Source organism: Apteryx rowi, unplaced genomic scaffold, assembly GCF_003343035.1.
Source record: "Apteryx rowi isolate R43461 unplaced genomic scaffold, aptRow1 scaffold_373, whole genome shotgun sequence".
NCBI classification, from domain to species: Eukaryota; Metazoa; Chordata; class Aves; order Apterygiformes; family Apterygidae; genus Apteryx; species Apteryx rowi.
In genome coordinates this window covers 666,801-692,303 of record NW_020450230.1, presented here as the reverse complement: position 1 = coordinate 692,303, position 25,503 = coordinate 666,801, and the positions used below count along the sequence as shown (strand labels likewise).

The 25,503-nt window shown below is 35.3% G+C and overlaps 1 protein-coding gene across 1 annotated transcript in view; it reads left to right on the top strand.

The window, feature by feature from the left end:
* Window positions 1-25,503, top strand: part of LOC112969900 (dystrophin) — a gene marked incomplete at its 3' end in the record, with an annotated part of 817,409 nt that overhangs the window by 142,869 nt on the left and 649,037 nt on the right. The window contains exons 13-16 of the mRNA XM_026073700.1: window positions 3,059-3,182; window positions 9,661-9,748; window positions 17,236-17,477; window positions 19,081-19,261. Of these exons, the coding sequence (XP_025929485.1) occupies window positions 3,059-3,182; window positions 9,661-9,748; window positions 17,236-17,477; window positions 19,081-19,261 (635 nt within the window). The remainder of the gene's footprint in view (window positions 1-3,058; window positions 3,183-9,660; window positions 9,749-17,235; window positions 17,478-19,080; window positions 19,262-25,503) is intronic.

The window sequence follows — 25,503 nt, the reverse complement described above, 5'->3', positions numbered from 1 at the left end:
GATTATTTAGAGAGATTGCCTCAAGTGATTTGGTTTTGGTGTCTTCCATGGATTTATTTTAACAAATTCTACACGCACTCAACTTTGTTGGGCCACAAATGTAATATTTAGTTACTTTTTTATGTCAAAAGTATTGTTGTACTTACAAGATTTAAAGACTGTATTGATCCTTTGCTATCAATCTAGAGTTAACATAGTTTGTAATTGAAACTGTGCTCAGAGGTCAAATGTCTAATAATCATAATGTAACAATTAAATGCAGTATTCTACCTGCATTTCTTGTTTTTATACGAGCTAAATTTAAGAGATATAAATCATTTTTTTCCAAAGTAATAGAAAAATGCTCTCTTTAGTCTACGTTAAGGGTATTTATGCACTGCAAAAAGCTGTCCTGAATCAATACTCAACTCTCTTAGCCCTTTTTTCCCCCCTCTTTGTAACCCTGTTTGGGACAGGAGGCTTTGTTAGTGGAGTTATATTTATCCCCAGAAGAAACTGCAAGTGACAGAGCAATCTGTTACGTGCGACCAGCTCTGTCAAGACCCTGTCTGCTGTGGCTAATACTTACTACCATCTGATAAATCTCTGGGCTGTGTGATATGTTACTGATCATTTTGTGTACTATCAAAACTCTCCCAAATTCCCCCATACCTCTTCCAGATAACACTTTCAGTGGTGGATGAGGCAGAAATAAATGGCTTTGAACAGGGGCAGAGGCTAAGTTTTTTTGTTTAAGAAATAATCACTGGTAAACATTTTGCTCTGCCATTTCCCATACTATAGCAGGCTAATTGAAGACTGTTCTTTAGAAAGCTTGTCTTACTGGCYCTGCTTAACTGCAACTACAGAATGGGACAAACAACAGAAATAATAAAATTTTACCTGCAGTCAAGAGAATTTAGTACTGAAGGACTGGTAAACTTGTCTTCATTGTTATCACATRTCATCTGATGTTCTGTGTTCTCCAGTTCACAGCTGCTTCATGCCAACGGTATAAACCAGACGTTTTGCTGCAGTAGCTGGCAGTGACTATAGAGCCAGCTTTAACTGTAGATTTAAGTGAGCTGAAAGAAGTGACCACTGCTTTGTCCATTACTTGCATACTTTGCCTATCGAGTTGCTGACCACGGGGAGAGCAAGGAATGGAGAGCATGCTGGCAATAGGGCGTGCCAACACTTTCCCTCATCTGGACTGCTAATTTTGGGGGATTCGTTTGTACACTGCTGACTGAGTTTGAAAAAGTCAAGGATGATAGGGTGGCAATCCCGTCTATCTGAATGCCCAGAGACCCCTGACTAAATTCTGTTTTGACCCTTAAAACAGGTTCTACTGCTGCTTGCCTGCGTGTTGACAAGCCTTGAAACAGATACTTGAGTAAAACAGAAGGCAGTACACCACTACTACTGTTTTTTTGCAAAAAGTGTACACTGGATGTTTGAGGCTTCCTTGTATCTCAGCAGTCCTCAAGTGACATAACAGCCGTTAGGTGGTTGCTCTAACTTAACTGATCTAATGTATTCCTAACTCAGGACTTGAGGAACTCTGCTGTGTCTTACAGACTACTTCTGTAAAACTGCACATCCCTGATCTTTCATACATTGGGCAGAGGTGTTGGCATCTACAGTAGATGTTGAACATAGAGAATTAATATACAGATACATGTTAGGAAGAACTGTGGAATTGTTAGCTTTTGTGATGTAAACCAGTCCATTAGTTTTAAAATTGAGTGTTTCCCATTTTAAGCTATGTTGAACAGTCCTGAGTCATAGTTGCAAAAACAAGCTTTTATCATTTCCCCTGCTGAAATTGGTGGGATTAAATATGCAGAGAGTGCTTGCCAATTTGTTGAATAAACAGCATTCCAGTTTTGTGTGGGAATACTGGCTCTCATAGGTTTGCTATCTCCTAGTCTTAAAATTTCATGAGAGCATTTATTAAATATACAGCTATTATATGCTGAACAAATGATAAAATTCTATTTCAAGAATAACAATTGATGGAATGTCATGTAGGCTAAGAGCTCAGGTAGGAAACTCTTGACTGGCGGTGCAGTCAATTTACTGGATTAGAATCTGATACCAGGACGGAGATTCTCTGAAGAGTCTGAAAATTTTCTTTTTGTTTTGTTTTCTGCCTCTGAATTCATGGTTCTTTATAAAATTAAGATTTCTGCACCTTCCGTTCCTTCTTAATCATATCTTTTTCCTCCTCTAATAAATGTGCAGATAGTGTTATTAGTATTGTTTTTATTCACATTGCTCCTAAGAGCTTCAGATTTAAATGTAGGCTATTGGTCAGAGATTAAGGAAGTATGTGGTTATTCTTTCTTCTGCTTTCGTTATTTATTACTCAGTCTTTCACATCTTGTTAAATGGAGTCACAAATTGAGATCAATTTTAAGGGAGTTGATGAAAGAATCCAGGCTTTATTAAAAATGACTGTACATTAAAAACTGGTTAAAATGTGTATGCACAGAAATGAGGATCTTAATTTGCAATTTCTGAACTTTTAGCTGTAAGAAAATTATAATCTACCRTTCATTATTAATTAATTACAGCAAATCTGAGTCAATTGGAAAAGACTCTTCTTTCATGGGCAAATTTCCTATTTGAATATCCTTCACAATATCCTCACTAGAAGCTAGCACAGAAACCTTACAGGTATGAAGGCTGCATTTAGTGAACCACATAGGCCTGATATCCTCAGCTGAGCCAATGGGACTTCTGTTACACTTTCTTTAGCTGTGAGAGCCACTTGTATATCTTCCAAAACCATCAACTTATAAAAGTAGAGTCCTGACTGTGAAAATTGTTGTATCTGTTCAGCTGTCAATCGGTGTCTTAAAAACAAAAAAGTATTTGTAGGTTCTCAATTTTTACAGTGAATCATTTCATGTGGTATCTAATGAAATATGGGCATTTAAAACCTTTTTTTTGAGAGARAGAAATTGCTGCTTATGCACTTGTTTAAACAACTAGTTCAACATTTTTACTGTCAATGTTATTTTCAGAAATACTTCGTGAAAATGAAATATCTTATTGCACTTCTCTATCTTAGGTTTGACTCGGATACAACAGAGCTCCATAGCTGGATGACCCGCTCAGAAGCTGTACTTCAGAGTCCTGAGTTTGCAATATATCGAAAAGAAGGAAATCTCTCAGATCTCAGAGAAAGAGTCAATGTAGGAAGAAGTACTCATATATATGTTTGTCAGTTTGTATTGCTTGTCAAAGTGCTTTCAAAGTCCAAGTTTAAAAGAGTTCAAATGTAGACTGACAAGCATTGATTGACCATATGCAAAAGAAATTTAGAAGTATTTACAATTTTTATAAATTTCAGATTTTAATACYACAATTGCTTCACATTGTGTCTGAATAWAGAGATCATATTTATTCATACATACATTTAAATAAGGTATTCTAGATTCATGAAAATCTGGTAAAGCTGAATCAAATTCTATAAATTACTTCTCATATATGCACCACACTTCTATCCTAATGGCTTAATTTGACATTATATTTGCATAAATTGAAGGATATGAAAAGTGTCCTCTTTTAGTGTTAAAGAAAATCTGTGCTGTAAAACATATCTGAAAATCACCAGTCTCCTCGTCATGTTTTTAAAAATCTGCTGTTGTACAATGCCAGAGCCAAAAATGGTTCTTTCCACGTTTTGCGAAATGAGTGAATCTGCACTGTATAAGAGGTAGCTCAGTGTTTTTGTGTGTGTTTCACAGACTCTGAATTTAGACTTTAAAACCAGACTATTGCAAATTTTATTCTACATTTAATTTTTGTAGATAGTCGCAAAATACTTCCTTTTTCTGAGTAAGAGAAGGGGGAGTTCTTTGTATAGTTAGCTATTATACTTTTAGTATGTCGTGGGACTTGAGGATGTTTCATTAAAAAATAAGGTATTATTTACTCCTAGAACACAAACAGAAGAAACAAAGTTGCTGTAGTGAAGTTAGCTTTGCTGTTGTTTTTTCTCACTCTCTTCTTGTCCATCACAATCAATCAGGTGTAATAAGACTGAGGAACACTGAATTTCATTACTGTAAATATATGCTTTAAATTTTCTTGTTAAATCATAGTTTTCTTGCAATAATTTTAACTTAATTGTTAATGTTGTCATAATATTACTGTCAGTATCTATCTATTAGAGTGTGATATACTGAATTTAGCTCATGGCATTTCATGTTATGTGAAATATATATATATATATTTAAGCAAAACTGATCAAATATACAGGGAAGATTTGGTAGGTTCAAATGTTTACATACTAGGGTAATGGGAATCATTTCATACCTAGATAGATATACTGTTAGTTTTCTGAGTGCTTCACTCTTCATGGTAGGTAAAATTCAAAAAAAAAAAAAGAAAAAAGAAAAAAAATTGCTCCTCTCTCCCCCTCATATATTCCATTTTGAGGAACATACCAATTTCAAGGATGGCAAATCAGCTCCTGCCTTGACCTACATGCTAGATATCTGCACTGTCAGATATCCTTAACCAGTAAGATGCTCTGCCTCATGTCTTCAATTTATAAGATTTTATAAAACCATTAAAGGATTCAGGAGCCATGGTTTACCTCCCTCCTTCTTTCTTTTCTTTGTCCCCAAGGAGGTGGTGGTCTGTGTCCCTGCAAGTGAGGGATGGAGGTAGGTGAACCACAGAGCTCTTCTGGTCCCAACTGGAGTTCCCACCAACTCTTGTCTTGCCTGTGTTGCTGCTGAGGCAGACCACTGGGGATGGGGGCCACTAGCTACCACATTTGTTCAGATGTCATTTAGGATGGCGAAAACATACATAATATTGGAGGAGGAGGGAGGGAGAAGCGTAGTTATTGGCTCTCATTTACTTTTCTCCCTAAAGCACTGTATATATTGGTGTAGCACAGAACACCTGGGCTTGATTGATGTCAGACCGATATTTTGTTGCCCACCAGGTTAGTTGCTCAGCCCCATACCCTCTTCCTAATTGCTTTTTTTCTGCCATTTTTTTGAGGATGGGTTACTAGCTGGATGAATTTTTCCTGCGGTGGTAGCTTGCTTCTAGTCATCAGTTTTCTTGGATGAGGGTCACTTCCATATGTTGTAATGGAAATACATCTGTTATATGATGGGGGGACTGAGACTTCAGAAAAGAYGGCCACAAGGAAAGCTCTTTTGCCATCATTGATGATTCATCAAGTTCAAAAGCCTGCTCCCACCCCAGCTCAGAGAAGGCCTGGGGGAGACGGAGCCAAGAGCAGGCTGTATGAAATGCACTGACTGTGTTTGCTAAACCAGCTGCTCTTCAGATACTGGCAGGAAATTAGCTTTTGGCAGATGCACTGTACAGATTAAATATACGAGATGCACAGAAAACCCATTCTTCTGTCTGGGGAGAGGCAACAATATTTATAGCCCTCCCCAGTCCCAAGAGGAAGGCCTTGCCTGGCCAGAGAGACTGGACACCAAAGGTATAGAAGTTGCATTGTGGGATAACCATATTGCTCCTAAATAATGAAGGCATCCAAACAATAATGCCATAAACATCTTTACACTGCATCACACTGTTAACATTTTTCACATAGTAACTATATTTTACTTAAAACAGGCCCATCAATGACTTGGGCTGTTTTTGTTTCCTTTAAGCCATAATGTCAGGGGCCTTCATTATTGCATGTCCATATATATGAAGGGTCAGGTGGAGAAAATTAAAACTTACTAGGCAGAAAAACCCGTTTAATGAGAAGTCAGACTTGAGACTACACATCGGTAAACTCAAAACACTTTAAAAGGAGTTATGGGTAGCCAAGAAGCATCTGGAAATTCAAAATCAAAGGGAAACGTGTAAGAACCTGATGTAAGGAAAAATGTTAAATATCCTAGAGAATTAAATGTGTTCTCTTGGCATTCTCAAATGCCCAGTTSTCATTTGTTCATTATCCTTTAGTGACCTTTTCCAGACATGCTTTGTTGGGCCAGGATATTTGAAAGCTAAATCACTGTTAGAGCCAGTGATAATAATGTTGCCATCTCCTGCCCACAGGGGCAATTGATCAGTCTCACAAGAGGTTAGGGAATACTGTTACGCTACATCCTTCCACAGAGCTCACAAAGCAGGATTTTGATTTAATATGAATAGCAACTGAATGCCTTGGAACATCAGTGTGTCTAGGTTATTAAGTCATTTAATGCCAAATAAAATCTTAGGGTCAAATAAACCTCGCAGAATGTTGTGAAATTAGCCCATTAATGTTCAGCTGGCATTAGCAAAAGAAGAATTTTTAGTATCATTGAATTAAATATAATAATGTACAGTTAAAACTAGGTCATTATATATTTTTATTGCCAGTTACAAAATAGTCCGCAAAGAGAATTAATCCCCAGTTGAAAGAAACTCTGTAAATGTAACTTTTTCTCATTTTGTTGTATTTTTTCTTAAAAAATCTTTTACAAAAAAGAAGTGTAAAAAAGGAAAAATAGGTTTTTGGAAATATTTATAAATTTTGTAGTTTCAGCAACTTTCCATCAGATGTGTTGCAACTGCGGTGTACACCATCTAAAAGTTTCCACATGTCACAGACCTCCTCTTCAAACTTATCCCGGCCTGCTTGTATCATGARTGAACCTCAATCTAGAGTATTGCCCCAGTAAAGGAAATGAACGAAGCAGAGCTGAGGAGATAAATGAGAGGTGTTTCCAGGACTCCTACTCCATTCATTTCCAGGCACTTTACATTTCCTTATGGAAGTCCTTGCTCTGAGGAGCTTAGAAATCTAAGACGTTTGTGGGTTCAGCAAACCATTGAAGTGAGTACAGTGAAAAAGTGGAAGTAAGAAGGGTGAATTTTCTCTTTTYTCCCCAAATCAGGCAATTTGTCCCCAAATTTCTCTTTGTATGAGGACCAAGAGGACAGTCTTTTCTCCTTTGGCTAGCAGTATGTTTTGTATGTGTAATCATATGTCTTTCTGTAATCATTGCCTGACTGTTAGTCCTTCATTTTTATAATATATCCTAATTACACAAAAATGAATTGAGAAAAATAATGGACAGAAAGTTTGGTATATTTACTAAATGTGCCAAATATTTTATATTTATTTTAAGTGCTTCACATATAGTGCTCTTACTTCTGTCRGGACTTGGAAACATTAATCTTTTACTGGAGGTACAGAAATTTCTCCACATTTTTGTGGACACATGGTACATTACTGTACACTGAAGGGTTCAGTGCCACAGGCATCAATGTCATATCATTTTTATATTTCAAAAAGTTATTTTTGTATATTTCATGTTTTTTTATGATTCCTTTGTGTTCACTACTGTCACACTCATGATAATTACACATCTGGTGTTACAGACGGAGTAAGATTATTTTCAGTATATTTCAGTGTTTTTATGATTCCTTTGAGTTTTCTATAGTTAGACTCATGCTAATTACACCTGGCATTATAGACAGAGAAGGATTAATTAAGATTCCATAACTAATTTTGAAACTCTGCAGAGAATTAATAGAAAAGATCTTTTTGAAATTTGGAAAAATACTTAAATTGTGCAGTGGAATGTTAGAAGATTTTGACCTACAACAGCTACAAATGAATGATACAGTCATTTTTAACTCATTTGGATTAAACTTTGCAAAGTTTCCATGAGAATTTAGGAAGATAATAAATGGTATGCTTGTAAAATGCAAAATATTCCCATCCTTAATTCTTCTCTATATACCCTTTGTTTATATGTGTTATTTATACAAATTTATATCATCAAGTGTTCAAGGGAAGCTTTGACTTATTGTTAGAAGGACTGGCATTTAACCTTTTCTATATGCATGAATGGATGGCAGCTATAAGCAGGCTGTGGACATGTGCAAAGTTAACTGGAAATGCCTCTTTAAACTTCCAAGCTTCTCCTCGCCACCCRTGAAAACCAGGGGCATTGTTCGTGTTCTTCTTGTATATGTGCCTTTTGTACAAATTTATTCCTCCTTCCCCAGTTTTATTCTCCTATGGATGTTTCAAAATTTTCATTCTTAGGCAAAGTAAGGAAAGTTCTCAAATTTTTTCCCCATTAAAACACTGGAATTATTTTCACTGGAAATTATTATAATTTTGCATGTTCAGTGTCTAGAAGTGAGTCCAATTTTGAATAAGCAAAGATTCATAATTTCAAACCTTTTGGCATAACTGATATTTCGGACTTTTTTATTGTATAAACGGTATGTCATCCTAACTGCAAAGCACAGAAATTTATTAAACTGAAGACATTACATTTAAAAAGTAATTCTAAGTGATTTTTTTAAAGGTATTTATATTTTCTTCCTCCCAAGTATACTAATCTATTTTAAAAGTAGCATTTTCAAATTTAAGGTTGTTCTACTAAATGCATTCTTAGACACCTACGTGAATGAGCTTATCTGTTTGACTTCCAGTTGAAAGGAACCTTTTCACCTTAAGACTCAAGTCACACAGTGTATGCCTTTGCTGTAGAAATAAAAAGGTGATCAGCAAACTTAGGGTGGTCAGCCAGACTAAGAAGCTCTATCCAGGCTTTGTGTTATCCTCCCATACACGTCATATAGGATTTGTGGTGGCATATCTTTTTATATGTGTGTATGTGCTGAGATCAACTGAGGTACTCTTGAGTTGTGGGAGTACATGTTGGGCAGGATTTCTGGGAGGTATATGGTCTGTTTTATTTTTGGTATCAAATTGAGTATGGCCGTATGCTGCTTCTCCTGAACTAAACAAGGAATTTTGGGCTACTGACGCAGAGCTTCTAAATTACACCTAAAGAACTAAATTAGGCTAAAATCAGTGGTGTGACTTGASAGTGTGAATTACAAGACAACATAGAAGGGCTGTCGGGTCTAAAATGATTTTACTTTCCATGTGTATTGTTACTAACCCAAATGAAATTAGAAACTTAGACTCCTACCACATCCTGTAGCTTTACCAGCTAGCCTGGGTTGACAGCATGCCTGAATGGGGGTGGGAGATTATTCAATATGGAAAGGTGAATGAGAGCGTTAGGGGCAATTTGTAACTCGAAGCCTGGGTTAATTCTGGAGCTGTCACTCCTATTTGGTGCCCTATATATAGATGCCTACTTTATATGTTATTACATATGTTAGATATTTTATACTTTAATATATATTTTACAGGGGGTTTTTTTTACCAATAAAAGAGTAAAATAAGCAGCCCAATGATATATGGGTTCATACTGCAGTGTGCCATGAAACCCTGTGATTTGCTTAGCATGCTCAATTCTTGCTGATATCAATAGGAATGGAGGGTGTGTTGCATGAGAAATGAGCAAATCTATTCCCCCACAACGAATTTCTGTTGAACATATATTTTTATTTTGAAATATTGGGCTTTGAATAGCTCTTAATTTGTATGTTTTATTTGTCTGTAAAGTACCAACATGTATCATTTGTCAAATCTATTGTGTTCTTAGTCTCGATTTATGTATTTGACTTTTATGGCTGATTTTTTTCCTAATGTTGTGTCCAGTGTTGTGTGATACTTGGTGCTTTGATTGTCAAATGGGGAGGCTAGCAGGGCAATGTGACAGGTTAAATGATCTCAAGAAATCAGAAGACATCCCTGAGATTAATTACTTTCTTCTTCAAAATCCCTCTATTGAAATACTCACCTTTCCTATCATGCTGCAGGCCATCCAGCGAGAAAAGCCTGAGAAGTACAGAAAACTGCAAGATGCCAGCAGATCAGCTGAGGCCCTGGTGGAACAGATGGTGAATGGTAATTACATGGGAGTTGATTTAGATAATCTTCTTGGGATTTGATAAACACACAAGTTCATATTTATCACAAGAATTATATTAGCAAATACTGTCTAAATGGAACAGTATAGTAACATTGCCTTATATTTCTTTATTATTTCTGAATGTTAAAGCAGTTAATTAAAAAAGAGAAAAAATCTTATAACTTTAGTACCTTGAAAAGAAATGTGTGTAAAATGTGTTCACAGTAATGAACTGTATATTAGCAATCTGTTCTGCATAGAGACTTAAGTTGTAATCTTATTTTCTGACTATGCTAAGCTTTTGAAGGTACATTAGCTTTTCTGAGTTATTTCAGAGAATGCTTTGAAGGCATTACTCTGAACAGTTTTTAAAAAGTGTTTTCTGACCTTTATTATATATACAATGTATATTTTGTAATATACATATTGCTGTAATATTTTGTATTATAGAAAAATATAAAATTTTACTGGGTTTTGGAAGAGATTTTTGGAATTTGGCTTTTCAGATATAATAAATGTCAAATCTTATACAAGCTTTAAAAAAGAAAATTAGTTGTAAGTTTCCATTTTTATCATTGATTTTTCCAAAATTTTAATATTTTATCATGTCAATTTCTTGAACTTCTGGATACTTTTAAAGGAAAAAGAAAACTCAGAGATAGATGGAAGTAAAATTGTATGCCGTGTCATTGTTCTTTATATTAAAGAATGTCGATCTTTGCAATAAAATATTAAACATAGGCCAACATCTGTCATACTGAGATGCATACCAAGAAATATGGGTGTTGAATGCACTGATCTTCAGAATATATATTTTTAAGTTGTTATAATAAAGAATGCAGAATTTAAGTGCTAAGAATGAAGTGCTTAGGCTTTCAGATACTAACTAACCAAGCTAAACAAATTGGATGGAATCCATAGAGTATCTTGCTTATGTATAAAGGTGTAACATTTTAAAGGTGGCCACCCTGGCATTCAGTGGGTATTTAGCTACCGTCACACTCCTTTAATAACTATTTGCAAGGGTTCTCTTACCAGACTGGGTGAATAGTCTGAAAGGAGTTTGGTAAAATTTGCACTTTCTTTGAAATCATTTAGACAGCATTTTCCATGACTGATCATACACAAAATATCTGTAACTTTTTTGACATGCGTTCTGCCTGGGAGAATTGGTTGTGCAGGAGTATTTAAGGCAGTATTTCACAGTTGTGTGCTGACATATGAAGGTTGTTATTTTGGGTCAGATCTGTGTAGGGCACATTTAACAGTGTCCCACTCTTCCTTTGGCCACATGCAGACCTGCACCTTAAGAATTCCAACTCCAGTTTCATTAGTTTTAATTTGTACTTTCAGATGACCAATTTCTGTTTTAGTTGCAGAATACACTAGCACAATATATTACTTTTCTGGTACCTCACTACCTACCATGTCCAGTATCAAGTAGATTAACGTTTCCATCTTAAATATTCTGATGTGGTTTTAGCTCAGGGTTCTCTTTTTATTCTCCTTCAATCCAGGGATCCGTGCTTACAGCTGTTGTGGTCTTGATTGTGGCTAGAAGATGTGTGTATAAATTTTTCTGGTATTTCCCTAATTATGCCTTTTTTTAGAAAGCACATGTCTTTTCAGTTGTGATATGGACACAGGGTAGGCTAGCTAAATCAGCATAGCTAATCTGTTTCCTGTGAACTGCTGTGAACTCTAGATATCATGCAATGTATCTTGGCAACTTTGGTCGCAAGAATATTCTAGCAGGAATGACAGGTTAGGGACAGGTTAGGTGCCTATAAAAATTAAGTTTCCTTTTTTGTGATGGTTTTAGGGAAGAAACAATTCCTTTGGAAAGGGAAACAGCTCCTCCAGCCTTTAAGCCTAAAATGTTTATGGGACTTTCAGGTCCTCCACAGCTGCAAAGGCCATTTCAAGAATAGTGTATGAAATGGTTAAAAGCTTTCATCACGAGGTGAAAGTGGTAGCAAGTAGAATTAAATAATTAACATTAGCTGAGGAGAACTGTAAAATTATTTTAACAAAAATGTTGCCAATGCCATATCTTGCTAGATGTTTATCCAATTACACTTTGAGAGTAGAGGAAGTTAACTGCAATGTTCAGCCTTTAAACTTTTAAGTACAAGGAATTTTCTGTTTATCTTTTCTTCCAGTTCATTATGATCTTATGGAATTGCAAACAATGAGATTATATCTAAATTGTTATTGAACTAAAAGAAATGTTAAAAAGTAGCTCAACGTTAAACCTACATCTCAAACTATAATGAACATCAGCTTTATATTTTCCACAGTAATTCAGATAAGTTTCTTTAGTCTCCATATGGCTTGTTGAAATTTGTTTGGGACATACAGTCTTAGTCTCTTTGGGTTTTTTTGTTTTGATATTTGTTGATTTTCTGATCTCACTAAGAACAAAAGGAAAGAGTATAGCACAGGAAAGTTTGCTTACTGAATCTCTAAAATAGAGTTCAACAGAGCAGACTGACTATGCCTACATACCTTCCTCTTCTAATGCTGGAACTCTTTTTCATAGAGTGGGAAGGAACTGGAATTAAAGTGCATTCTTCTATCTGTGAGAGACACATGGTGTAACATGTAGAGGAGGGAAGATGTGTAAAGTTATCTTGAATGAAAACCTTTTTAACTTTTCGCAATCAGAATTTACAAACAGCAAATGATGTGATGCCATCATTTTTCTGTGTGGTATTTGCTTTAGGGAAACCATTCAGTGAAATAATTGATGATTGTCATGCATGTACAGTATAATCTGTAGTTAAAAGGTTGCAGTGGGCAAACAGACTTAAGGTGTAGATCAATTGTGATGTCCAAGGTCAAGTGATAACAATTTTGACTGCATTATCATTCTTTCTTTTTTACAGCAATTAGATCTGAACTAGTAATGATTAGACTCTTAAGATTTCAATTATACTTTCAATAAATCCTTGGCCTTACGGATAGGATGTGCTTCCTCTTTGCCCATAAACAAGATTTTGAGTGTAACAGATGAAAAGTACAAATGGTGAAGAGATCTGGTGCATTATAAGAGAGATGTTCGGAGTGATGGTGAATTTCATTACTAGATCATTTGTATTTATTTTCTTTTATTTTTACTGCTATGGGAGGGGGAATAAGTGAAAAATAGGATTCAAATTGTGGAGAAAAAGGGGTAATTTATATAGGGTTTCTTTTTTTGTTCTTTAGCACAGAGGAAAATATTCTGTGGACAGGTATTTGTATAGGACTGTATTCTTGTCTTACATAAATGCTTTCAGCTATAGTCAGCAAAAGGATTCTGCTCTAGAAAGAACTGTGGTCTTAGACACTACAGCTATTCTTATGTTCATAAGCATGTGTCTGTTGGGATAGTGCTGTAGGAATGTTGTTTCCCATCACAGGGGAAGTCACCATTTCTTTTGGTGGAAGACTTTTTACCCAAACACCCATCTTTGCCATGGGCCTTGCTCTGCTTCTCCTCRTGCTTTTAAAGAAGCATACAAAGTCTGATTATCACAATTAATGAAAGTTTACATCTCCTCTTTTCCATTGTTCTTAACTAAAATAGAATAACAAATCTGCTTATGAAGCAGTGAAGCAGTTTAGGGGGTTGAGTGGACACTTGACTATTATAGTAGTTTGGAATAAAATAGGGCATCAAAATGGGTATTCAGAGACCTTTGATAGGCAGCATTAAAGTGAATACAAATGAATTTGTATTATATAAAACAATAATAAGTGTCACTGTTCTAAGGAGGAAATTTATTAACTTATTTCATTGTGAGTTACCATTTCACATATGGTTATGAGTCAAAAGCTATAAAAACACAGATAATATTACTTTATTCTATCATAGATCCATAGCAAATGATAAATGCACTTAATAAGTTATACTTCATATTAAATGGCAATTCCAAAGTACTTGCATGTAAGGTGCTGCACAATTAAAAATATTCAAACACAATTTGTTATGTGCAGTACACAAGGTAATAAAATTAATGGATGCACTTCAGGTAATGATCTGTTTCCTCTGAGTACAATATATTTATTCACTGATTATATCAGGAGCTTTTAGAATATTAAACATGAAAAGATTGTGAGCCATTGTTCCTAAAATAATAATGTTTTACCAGAGAATAGGTTTTATAGTGTTCCTTCACCCAGTTGTCAACTCTCGGTATATCTTGCTGCCATGAGTGAAACAGAGTAAGAGGATTCATGTTAATGTCATGAATGAAAAATGTTGGTTGATAAAGGTGCTAAAGATAATAAAGGAATCAATACTTGCCATGAAAATAAGTTTCAAATTCTTGATTTTTACCAATTATACCCTCATTGCATCAACTATCCAAATAGCTATTAATTTGTCATTTTAACTAAGAGAGAGGACTAACTCTTCAAAATAAGCCAGATGTGAAGATCTGGACAAGTTCCGATTCTGGATGGCTCAATTGATACACCAATTTGAATGGCATTGTGTAGAAACATTATTTAAATGAAAGCTAGAGAAATAAGAATTTAGTTAGTATACATGGCATATATATATTTTGGGCTGGGGCAAGAAATGTCTTTTTGTTATCTCTCTGATCATTTGACTTAGACTTTTATAGAAAAATTTATAAAGTACAGATAATTCATTATCTTGCATTCTTCTGAAAATGACATACAAACATCACATAGACAAATTTAGAGTCACCTGAGCTGTCTATGAATTAAGAGAGGTTTAAAGGTGCATCCCATGGAGATTTTCAGATAAGTCTTCATTTTGCCAGGGTATTGTGTCGCCTAGTGGAGGTGCACTTCTGCATTATCTTACTAGACACAGCTCTGCACCATTCCAGTCTTGTGCTTCCTGTTACTTCAGTTATGTGAGCAGCAAAAGCATTTCTTTGTTGGTCTCTGCGCTTCTGGAATCACATTTAGCCTCAAACTTTGGGTACAAATTAAAGATATTTTCACATGTTTAAATGTTACATTGAGAGGGAAAGAGGAATATAAAGAAGAAAAGAGGATCTGAAGAATCTAGATTTTGATCTGAAACATAGTCTTCTCTGAAACCTTGAAAAAAGTGTTACAGGGAAAAGTATTACTACGTAAGGAGAATCCATGACTGTATCCTTCCCCTGGTAATCATAATCTTGTCTAAGAGTACTTTGGAGACTGTGACAGCTGAAAAGGGAAGAAGGGAGGGATAAATAAAAATGGTCTTTTAATCTCTTCTCTACCAAACTCTTAGGTAGTATCTGCCAGAGCTCAGTGGTAATCATGAACACAGTATSAGGGATGTCTGCTCTCTGTTATGAGTATACAGCATTTTCATATCCAGAGTCACAACTGGAAAGAAGCAATTGCTGAAATATAGCATAATTAAAAGCTTGTCTCCTATACATGTGTTTATTCTTGCTATTGGTGATATYCGGTATCTATTTGGGTGGTCATCTTTTTGTTTTTATTCAGACATGCTATGCCATTCAGCTTTATGCTGCCTCTTTACATATTGTTATATTTTAAATAGACATTAAACATTAAGAAAATGAAATTTTTATGCATGCCACATCTGCTGTTTTAAAAAAAAAGGAAGAAAAAAAGACCAGACCACTGATGTATTTTACTGTTTAAGATGTGCCAAAATACTGTTTACCGCCTTATGCTTTATAAGCTTCTTTTTATACCCTTGCTCAGCCACTAAACTGTGCCATCCAGTTTACAGCGTATAGTGTGAATATGTAGCTTCTGCAACCACAGCAATTGGCATTATATCTCAGTCAGGCTGGGCCTCCTATCTTTCTACATTTTTGCTTGTACTTGGTGGAATCATGTACAATTTGCATGGCTACGGCAATATCCCAGAAGCAGAACGTGTCCAGAGAACTGCTATCAGGCACTGCRCAACTTGCTTCCAAGTGGGCAGTTTCCAAGGGACACTGAACGGAGCAGCCCTGAGCTGAATCCACAATAGCATTTGCCAGAGGACTGTGGAGCTATGATCCCAGCCTATTGTTTAGCATGATTTACCATATAACATGCATTAGAGTCATTCCCTAGAAGTTTTAGTGTAATCTCAGATCACTTTAATATTTTGTTTAAGGCATTTAGCTATAGCTAGAATGCCATTTTCCAAGTTCTTCTCTCAACAATTGCAGATGAACTTTCCTATTTTGTATGCCTGATAAAGAAATTTTGCAGCAGATTGAGAGTACGGAATGCAAGCATAATATAAACCATATCACAGGCATGCCAAAAATCACATATATAAGACTGAAGTCTTTTTTTTAATTTGCATCTAAACTTGGTTTTAAGAAATACCAAAAAAAAGAAACCCTGAATTTGATTATTTTGATGAGAACATAGCTTTTGTTTTACTGGTTAAATAGTGCATATGACTCAATGATGACATTATTAAAAATGTGTTTAAACGTACAGTACTACTCTATTGTTTGAGAACTTTATTAATTTTGAAATCAGTATCAGTCCTATTACTATATGTATCATTACAAGTCATTCGAGTAAAAAGAGGTTAGGGGTTATATTTAAACTTTCCCTGAAAAATAAATTAGATGCTTATGTTAATATTATTTTGAACTTGACCTGAGTGCCAAAATTCTGAGAAATTATAACTGATATTACTGTAAGCCCTCTTGGTTCATCCTTGGTATGTATTGCCTTCTTCTCTTCCCACTGTATGTAGAACTCTTTTGCCTCTAATTAATTCTAAATAATTTTTTTGTCTGTAATAACCAAGGTCACTTTTCCTTTATGAACCTTAATTTAATAATGAACAATAAATGGAAATAGGCAACCWACATCAGACAAACCAACCCCTGGCTGAAAATAGCCAAATTGTCACATGGTTTCTTAACTCCCAGGCTTGGTTGAATGTCTCCTGATGGCCACTGTCAGAGACAGTGGACTGGCCTAGGTGGAAATCTGATCTGAGCAGTATGGTCATTCTTCAGGGCTTATGATTATTTTCTAAAATAGCATGTAACCCTAAACTTAAGAGTCGGATTATCAAAAACACCAAATAACTGAGGAACCTAGTTTCCATTCATTTGAAATTAGTCTTTTTTTATCTAGATCATTTGGACACTTAAAACCCCAACACTCCTAAGCATTAAAATCTACTCATAATCCAAAGTGTGTTCAGTATCCAACTGTCAGGCATTTTCTTATTTCTTACAGCAGTTTTAATTATCTTTATGTATTGTATCTCCACTTTCTGCTTTATTCCCATTCTGTTACCTTAATGCACTTTATAATTCATTCCCATAGCAACAAAAGTTCCCTGACAGCAACTTAAAACACTTTTGAAATGCTTTCTCCACTGATATGCAACATCTGTATGTTCAGGGCTGTTATTTGATGATAAATCATTATCTGRATTTATGAGCTCTCAGATACAGAAATTGAATTGTGAAATTATTTTTTTCTTTGTGATTTAGTTGTCTTTAAGTGTCAAACTTCTCTTCTTTTCTTTTAGAGGGCCTTAGTGCTGATAATATCAGACAAGCCTCAGAGCAGCTGAAGAGTCGCTGGATTGAGTTCTGTCAGTTGCTGAGTGAAAGACTGGTATGGCTGGAGTATCAAAATAACATCATTGACTTCTACTCCCAGCTGCAGCAACTGGAGCAGACTGCAATTACTGCAGAAAACTGGCTGAAAGCACAACCCCCACCAGCAACAGATTCTGCGACAGTAAAAACACAATTGGAAAAGTGCAAGGTTAGAGAATTTTTTAAGTTTTTTGTTATATTGTGCTTCATATGGGTTCCAACAGTTGGCTAGATCATGGCAAACACTATTTCAGTATAAAAGTGGAAAATGAACTTCTTATCTTTCCAAGATAAGTATTGACAATATATATTCCAGGAAAGGAAACAATGGTCAAAGTAAAGAGGCAATAGAACATAATATGTGGATATTTAAAACTCAGCCCCAAATATTTAGTTACTTAAAGATATTTAGATGCCTAAAGCTAGAGAACTAGGCACCTAAACAATTATTTTCTTCTGCAATGCTCTATTTCTTTGGCTCTTCATTAAGAAGCTGTTGCTTATCACCTCTGTTGTAATGATCCAGACCTGAAAATTGTCTTCATGATCAAGTCCAAAATCCTACCATGTAGACCACTTAACATGTTACATATTCTGCATTTTAATACAGGGTGGATTGTGTAGTCAAATAGAGGAATATTCTCCTATCATCATACGACAGAATCACGAAAGTTATACAAAACCAGTCTTACCGATTCACTCGTTCTCCCTAAAAGTTTTCAGTTGCGTGCTGCGCAACTGTAGAAATTTGTTTGTCTTCCTTGTTGTAGACAACTCTGTGAGAATTGTGTCGTGACTGTCACTCTTTTCCTTGTATCTTGCTTTTGAACTAGCACGTGGAGATTTTGAAGGGAGCATAAATACAATACTGGTTTTAGAAATGTGCTCAGCCTCTGAGGAGGGACATAAATGTTGAGAGCTTCRTATGCATAACCTGCCTACAAGCTAATATTGTTTGACATGAATCCGATCTGTAATGTGAGATGTAGTAATGAACTATAAACTGCATGACATACTTGTAGTAGTTTGACTTCACAAAATCCCTGGGTTCCAGAAGCTCTCAAACTGAAAACAATGTTTGAAAGCCAAATTTAGATCTACTCATTCTATTATTTCTGTTTTCTTGAATTTCCAGGCTGGCTTTGTTCTTGCAGGAGTTCTCCATTTTCTTGTAGAAGTTTCTGTTAGAGCAGCTCTACTACAAACTCTGCATTTGGCTTACCCAACGATACTATCTTTCCTCATTTCTTTTTACTTAGTAGTTGCAAGTGTCTCAGTGAGTACAGGGTATCCAGAAGGGGTAATAGCACAACCTCAACCTGCAACGTATTTCTCTGAGGCTGCGAAAAATCACTGTGCATCTCCACTTCTTTTCCACTTCATGCTATTAACCTGTATGTTATGTAACAGAGATGGGTCCAGGATTATGGGAAATGTGGAGTTTTTAATCTTTCCAGCTCCACATGGAAGGAATGCTCCTCAGGCATGGAATTTGAATATACAATCATCTATCYTACTTTCTTTAAGCACTGCAGTACTAAAATGATAATGGCATATGAAAGTTACTTTAAAAATTATAATAGCATCATACTGGGAGTAGAAATATTGATCTGTGAGAAAAGATTAAAAATGCTGGTGGGATTTGCTTTTAGTTTTACTGCTGTAGTTGGAAGCAAAACAACTTTTATGTGCAATGAAACACTAGTGATTTCATGGCCAAAAGATCATTTGTAGGATGGCTTTATCTTGAATTTTTTTATTTGAACATGCAGGATGAAATCATCCGCTTATCAACCCTTCAGCCTCAAATCGAACAGCTAAAGGCTCAAAGTCAAGCACTGAAAGAAAGAGAACAAGGGCCAATGTTTCTGGATGCTGACCTTGCTGCTTTTATCAACCATTTCAAACAAATACTTGATGAAATGCATGCCAGAGAAAAGCAGCTACAGACCAGTAAGTATTCATGGCAAGAAGTCAATTTACCTGACTAACATGCAAAGAATAGGTGTATATATTTTTCTTTCCTGCTTTTTATTTATTTTTTATCATACTAAACAAATAGTACAATTTTAATGGTCATTTTTTGCAACTGAATTAGTCTTTCAGAAATTATCAGTATATCATTATAATATATTAAATAATATGAAAACAAGGGAAGATAAATTATTCAGAAGCAAGTTACACTCAGTATAGTTCTAGCATCACATCTTCCCTTGATAGAATGTATATGGCTAGATTTAAAGATATATCTTGGCAACACAAAGCAGTCATTGTTTAGTTGGATTATAAAACAGAGCTGTCTCTATCTCTGTCAGTACAGAAGAGAGGAAGAGTTTAATTGCAGCAATGAATCTGCTGTAGACTTGTGTAGAATTGAGACTGAACTTTGTGAAGCTTGTTAAAAGTAGTGGCTACTTCCTTTAGGCTATCTAGTTTTTCATTATGTGCTGATCTGTTCCTTTGTTGCATRGATTATATGACTGCTAGTTATAACATTATTTACTGTATTTGTAATAAAATGCATTTTTCAAAAGGGAGGAAACACTACACCAAAACTGAAAGTTGACTTTATTTCTGATTAAAGATACCATATATGTTTAATCATACTAGTGACTATTGTATACTTTCTGTATTTGATTATGAAATTAAAAATAAAGTGTCAGATAAAAACATAAATTAAAACTGTCTCAAAAGTAAAGAAATTATTTTTCCCTTAAACCAGTGATATCTGTAAATGACTGTACTGCTTTGAAATTGGACATAGTTCTAGCTCCTTCTAGYGGATCTTTATAGTATTCCTACCAAATTCTTTCATGGAGAGGTTTGGAATGATTCCATTTTAAAAGATTTTTTTTTCAGCTATGCTGCATTTTTATTGTGCTACTGTAGTTATTTTACACATGCACACACACACAAGCTGAACTGTAGAAAATGAGTGAAAAGGAGTAAAAAGTTTGTTCATGACTCTGAAGTTAGGCCATACAATGGATACATTTAAAAATTGTTAATGCCACACTATTTGATCTCTTGAAATCATTTACCATTCTACCAACAGGAAAATATTGTAAATTCTAGCTTCTTAATGTTTTTTTCTATATCTGATTTTGTGTAAGTGCTTTTTTGCCTCACCTAATTTTCCTGTAGCAAAACCTTGTGAACTAATCTGTTGGTTAGCCTTATAAGACAAGCAGTGTTCATTGCCTGGATTGTAACTTCACAACCCAGACGCTTTGCTTRGGCAGTTCCTGGCTGCTGCTGTTCATTCCCCCTCCTGTGCTGCAATATGCGCAGCCCGTCTGCTGCCCAGCCACATAAGTAGGTGTCTTGGGGAGGCAGCCTTGGACAGGTGGGGATGAGTGTCCTAAATGCATGGAGACCAGAAGGCAACATTTTATGTAGCCTCCATACCATTTCACTGCAGTCACTCTGCCTTCATTTACTCCTGGGAAATGGCTAGCCCATGAGCACTCCCTGGGACCACATGGCCTAGAAAACTGAGTCTGGTCAGTTAATCTTATTTGATACAGCTGCTTTGCATCTCAAGGGCTTCAGCTCAAGTGGTTCAGCTGCTGAGATGAGATTGTTTTATTCCATACAGCACATACCTGTAGTGATATTTTATGTGAGAATATTATGTCAATTACATTTTATTTATCGCAGAGTTTTATCCAGAGTGCTAATTTCCTGTTATAACTATGCTTTACACAGRAACAGTCGTGCTTGGGATACTGCATTAGGAATAATCCTCTTTCAGGAAGGTTTTGAGAATCACATAGAAGCTGAAGCTCAAAAAATTTAGCTATGTTTGAGTTTCTTCAGCGACTATTTTTCTTCTGTTTAAACTATGGAAAAGGCCATATCCCTCGTCTTTATTCTAGCTTTAGTTTAACAAACTGCTGGAGTTTTACTAGAACATTTTAGAGATTTCCACCTCGTTTGCATAATTTCTTTGCAGTTAATTTTTTTCTATATATAGGAGAATTTTTTTAAAAGACTGAATAGTATTTTGTAGATTAGTGGTAGTATTTATTCCTTTTTTATTCTCTGGGCTAGATCTCCTAAATGTGCTAACAAGATTTTTGAGTCACCATAATTATTTTTTTTTATGTTCCATTACTTCAGTATCTTTTGTTAGTGGATAAGAGTATTTAGATATTCTGGTCCAGTTTGTCTCAAACTTGTTTTTTTCCCCCAAATAATTTTCCTATAGTTCTAGGAGATTGGCKTCCTCATATTTTGGTTGATTTTTTTTTTTATGTTCATGAGTGGTTAGTAGCTTCTTTATGCTGTTCAGTAGATTTCTTAGTAAAATATAGAGATGAATTCAGTTTTTCTCAAATGTTTTTCCCAATCATTTGATTAGCATTTCTTGTTATGAAACCTTTAAAATCTGTTGTGTTTGGATTTTTCACTAGTTTGCAATGTTGTTTATGAAAGAAATACAACCTCATAAAATATGAGGAAATAGGATCCTGTTTTCTCACTTCATAGCATGTCGATATATCYGTAGATAATTGGTCCTTTTGAAGATGGTGTAGCTGTCGTTCTGGCTCCCCCCAAACACAGTCATTTCTTGAGTACTGGCACATAGAAAAAATAGAGGTCAGACACAGTTTCAAACTATTCAGTAGTATACACAAGGGAGYGCAATGGGCAATCATGGGAATAATTTGAATATGAATAATGTGATTTCCCAAGGTAGTTCTTAGTGCTGTAATTGCCTTGGTGAAGAATGGGAGGTTGAACTTTGTATTTCCTTGTCTTGAAATGAACTGCTGCTGTGTTGGAGCTGTTTCTCAGGAGCAGACCAGTCAGCCTCCCGGTCCCTCTCATTGGAGGGAGAGCTAACAGTGTCGGGTATGTACTCCCTGGTTCAGACTATGTCCCAGGTAGCTGCCAATTCAGCCCCAAATACATCCTGTCTGTGACTGCACTGAGCTCTATGAAGGTTTTGCTGTTGTTCAGCCTGGCTGCAGTGAACTGCTATCCAGCTATAGTCCCGAGTGCGAAGCCTTCATGTGTTCTCAGTCTGACCAGACTGTTCTCAAGGGAGTTTGTGGGAGCAGGGAGATCATTAGCTCTTTAGAAAATAACCGAAAAAAGTCAAAACAAGCTTTTGTGGCAGGTGAAATTAAGAATACAAAGTGGAGGTGGCAAAGGTCAAGTCATGCTGATAGATATTTTTCTCTGCTTAACAAATTCAGTATTCATGCTTTGTGCTTTCCTTTCAAATTTTGATTCTACATTGGCAGGATCAGTAATTCCCAAAGGAGAAGTTGTTATTGTTATTATTAATGATGAACCACTCATCTGCATTCAAATGCTGTTTCTCCTCTTTATTTCAAGAAGGGACTGTACAAGGTTTTTACCTTCTATGTCATGTCAAGATTATGCAGACTTTCTGTTTACCTGCCCCATCTTTTATTGTTATTTTGCAGGTACACCACTTTTCTCCCTAGTCAGCTAGTACAGTGTCTTAAACAAGGCTGCATTCCATAGAGTTCATGCCACTCACTCTTGGGGGAACTTTATAACAAACTGCAGTAACCATAGTAGTTTGATGAGCATTTGGAGTTTTAGTTTGCCATTTCTCTTACTCTTTGTTTAAAGCTTGGACTGCTAGCTTATTTTGATGCTCTAAGTGTCTTAGAAATATAAACGACCATGAAATTGTTATGGTATGTACATTGATTTTACTCTGATCATTGTGTACTTGAACGAGAAAAATTTAAAGCATGTGTACTGTRAATGTCATAACTGCAAATTATTTTTAAGACCTTAGCAGAGCTGAACTATGGTTTACTACTAATAATATTAATTTCTCTTTGGTTTTGAGGAATAAAGTTGGTTGCTTAGCTTTCTTTTAATCTGCCTTTTGAGAAGAAATCTGAGCTATATGTGAGAAAATAGTATTTTAGTAAGTAGCATACAGGTAATTTCATTTTTCTGTTGCATACATTTCCTCAGGTAATTGTTTTTCTTAAAACAAAAAAAAAAAGAAAAAAAAATCTGTGAAATTAACCTGTATTAGGTAATGTCCTCTACTCTGTAGGTCAGGTGCCCTTCTTCCTCCATGACAAGTTTATAAGTATGGAAAATAAAATCACCTACAAAATTTTGCATTAGAATTAGAGAATTCTAGATTCTCTGCCCAGAGAATTAGAAGTGTTAAAGCACTTGCAGARTATCACTGATAATGTATTGTGTAAGACTCTTAAAGATTCCACTTTAATAGTTTCTGGTGAAAGAGATGGGAGAGAAGGGAATCAAAGCATTTATGAAGCCATCGATACAGGAAAAAAGACGAAGAGCTTCCCAAGAGCTGGACTTTGATGAATAGCTTCAAAGATATGTATTACAAAATAAGCAAAACAAAAGTTTGGGGAAAAACTACACATGGTTTTAAACAGTTACAGGTGCTACTGAAGATATTTTTATAGGAAATATATGCAAGATCATTCATTTCAGAGAATGACTCTCTACTGAAATGATCCCATAGATTATATTTATTGCCTTTCTTCTCCTTTCACAATGATGTGGTGAATAGTGGGATTTGTCCTGACTATAGGAGATGCACATGGCAGAGTATCCACTGTGATTTGATAGTTGTTGAGATAATTATATTCTCATTACATTCCTGGTTTGGAAAAGAATTTTGACTGGGAAGTCTGATGACAAAAAGGGAAGCTGGGAGGAAAAATGAAGAAGTATATTCTGCTTATAGGCAGAACTAGTCTCAAATGTTTAAATATTTCAGCTTACTAAAAGCATATGATAACCAAACAACTATCTGCACACATAATTTCCAAATTTCAGTGCTCTCTCTCTTAAATAAATAAGCAACTATAAATATATTTGCCTGGCAGCTTCCAARAGCTGCGTTTGTCCCACCAGCTTTTCCTAAGAGTGGAATGGAATTGAACAGTATTCTGGTATTTCACTTTAACATATTTCTTTTTTTCCTTCAGTGATGCTTTGTTACACTCCTGTCATGAGCACAGTGGAGCTACAGCTTGGGTTGTGGACATGCTATAGTTTGCTCAGTTCCTCATATAATATAGTAGAATTCATATTAATACAGTGTGCTCCTCATATTGACTTCCATCCATAAACATCAGTATCACCCAGCAAAGTCTAATATAAAAATAAACATGGCTGTATGTGTTTGTATGTTCTGAGCATGGGGATTTTAGAGATTCATACTGACTACAGAGAGACCCTAAATGTGTTACTTTTGGCCAGCTAAAATTAACTGAGATGAATCCCACTGTAGGAGTTTGACTGACTTCTAGTCATTGGTATCATGAGTTGCAAAAATAATACAGGCACTTCTTAAAATTCAACCGAATGAAAAAACTGATATATCATCTATCATAAAAAAAAGTCTAGCTCAGCAAAAGGCATTGAGAACTAGTATTTCATTACTAGTAATCTGGAAAAATGAAGTGGAAAAGTTATCGTTTCACTGAACTTAAAAGTGCTTTTTGAATGGAATATTTAATAATCAAATTGGAAAGCCACTAACTAGTTTAAATCAATATCTCTCATCCCACTTCAATTCTTATTTAGTCCTGCGAATAGTGGAGAACATATTAGTTAAAACTGGAGAAAATGCTAGCTATGTTTGTTTGGTTCTTAAATTATTATTACTGGCAAACTTTTGGGGTAAGAGTTTTAGGCAGTTTTGTGGAGCTTACTGTTAACAGCGAATCTCATGTGTTTTTCATCTGTTCTGAGATACTCTTCAGTATTACTGAGAATATCTATTCTTTTATATAGCTGCTTGAAGTTGTACACTAGTCCTAAGATTTGTTTTTCATTTAAAAGAAAATTATTATTTATAAAAGTCAAAGGTTACATCAAAATACCAAACTCCATTTCATATTTTTTAAATAAAAATTCAGAGTAAGAATGGTATACTCCTTTATCATTTCTGAGCTGTTAAAAATAGTATCTCCATTCATTTGGAATGACGTGTTTCAATGCATGTTCTATTCTAAAGTTGGAATTGTTTGGATTAAATGAGTCACAGACAATACGAATGTAACTAAGGAAATAAAAACATTTAAAATGCTATTTTGATAGACCTGCTGATAAGAATGATGATGAGATGGAAAATGCCTGTTTTCTGTGTTTCCAATAATTTATCTTATTATTGCTTTCTGGGTGAAGAATATATACCACAAGGGAAGAAA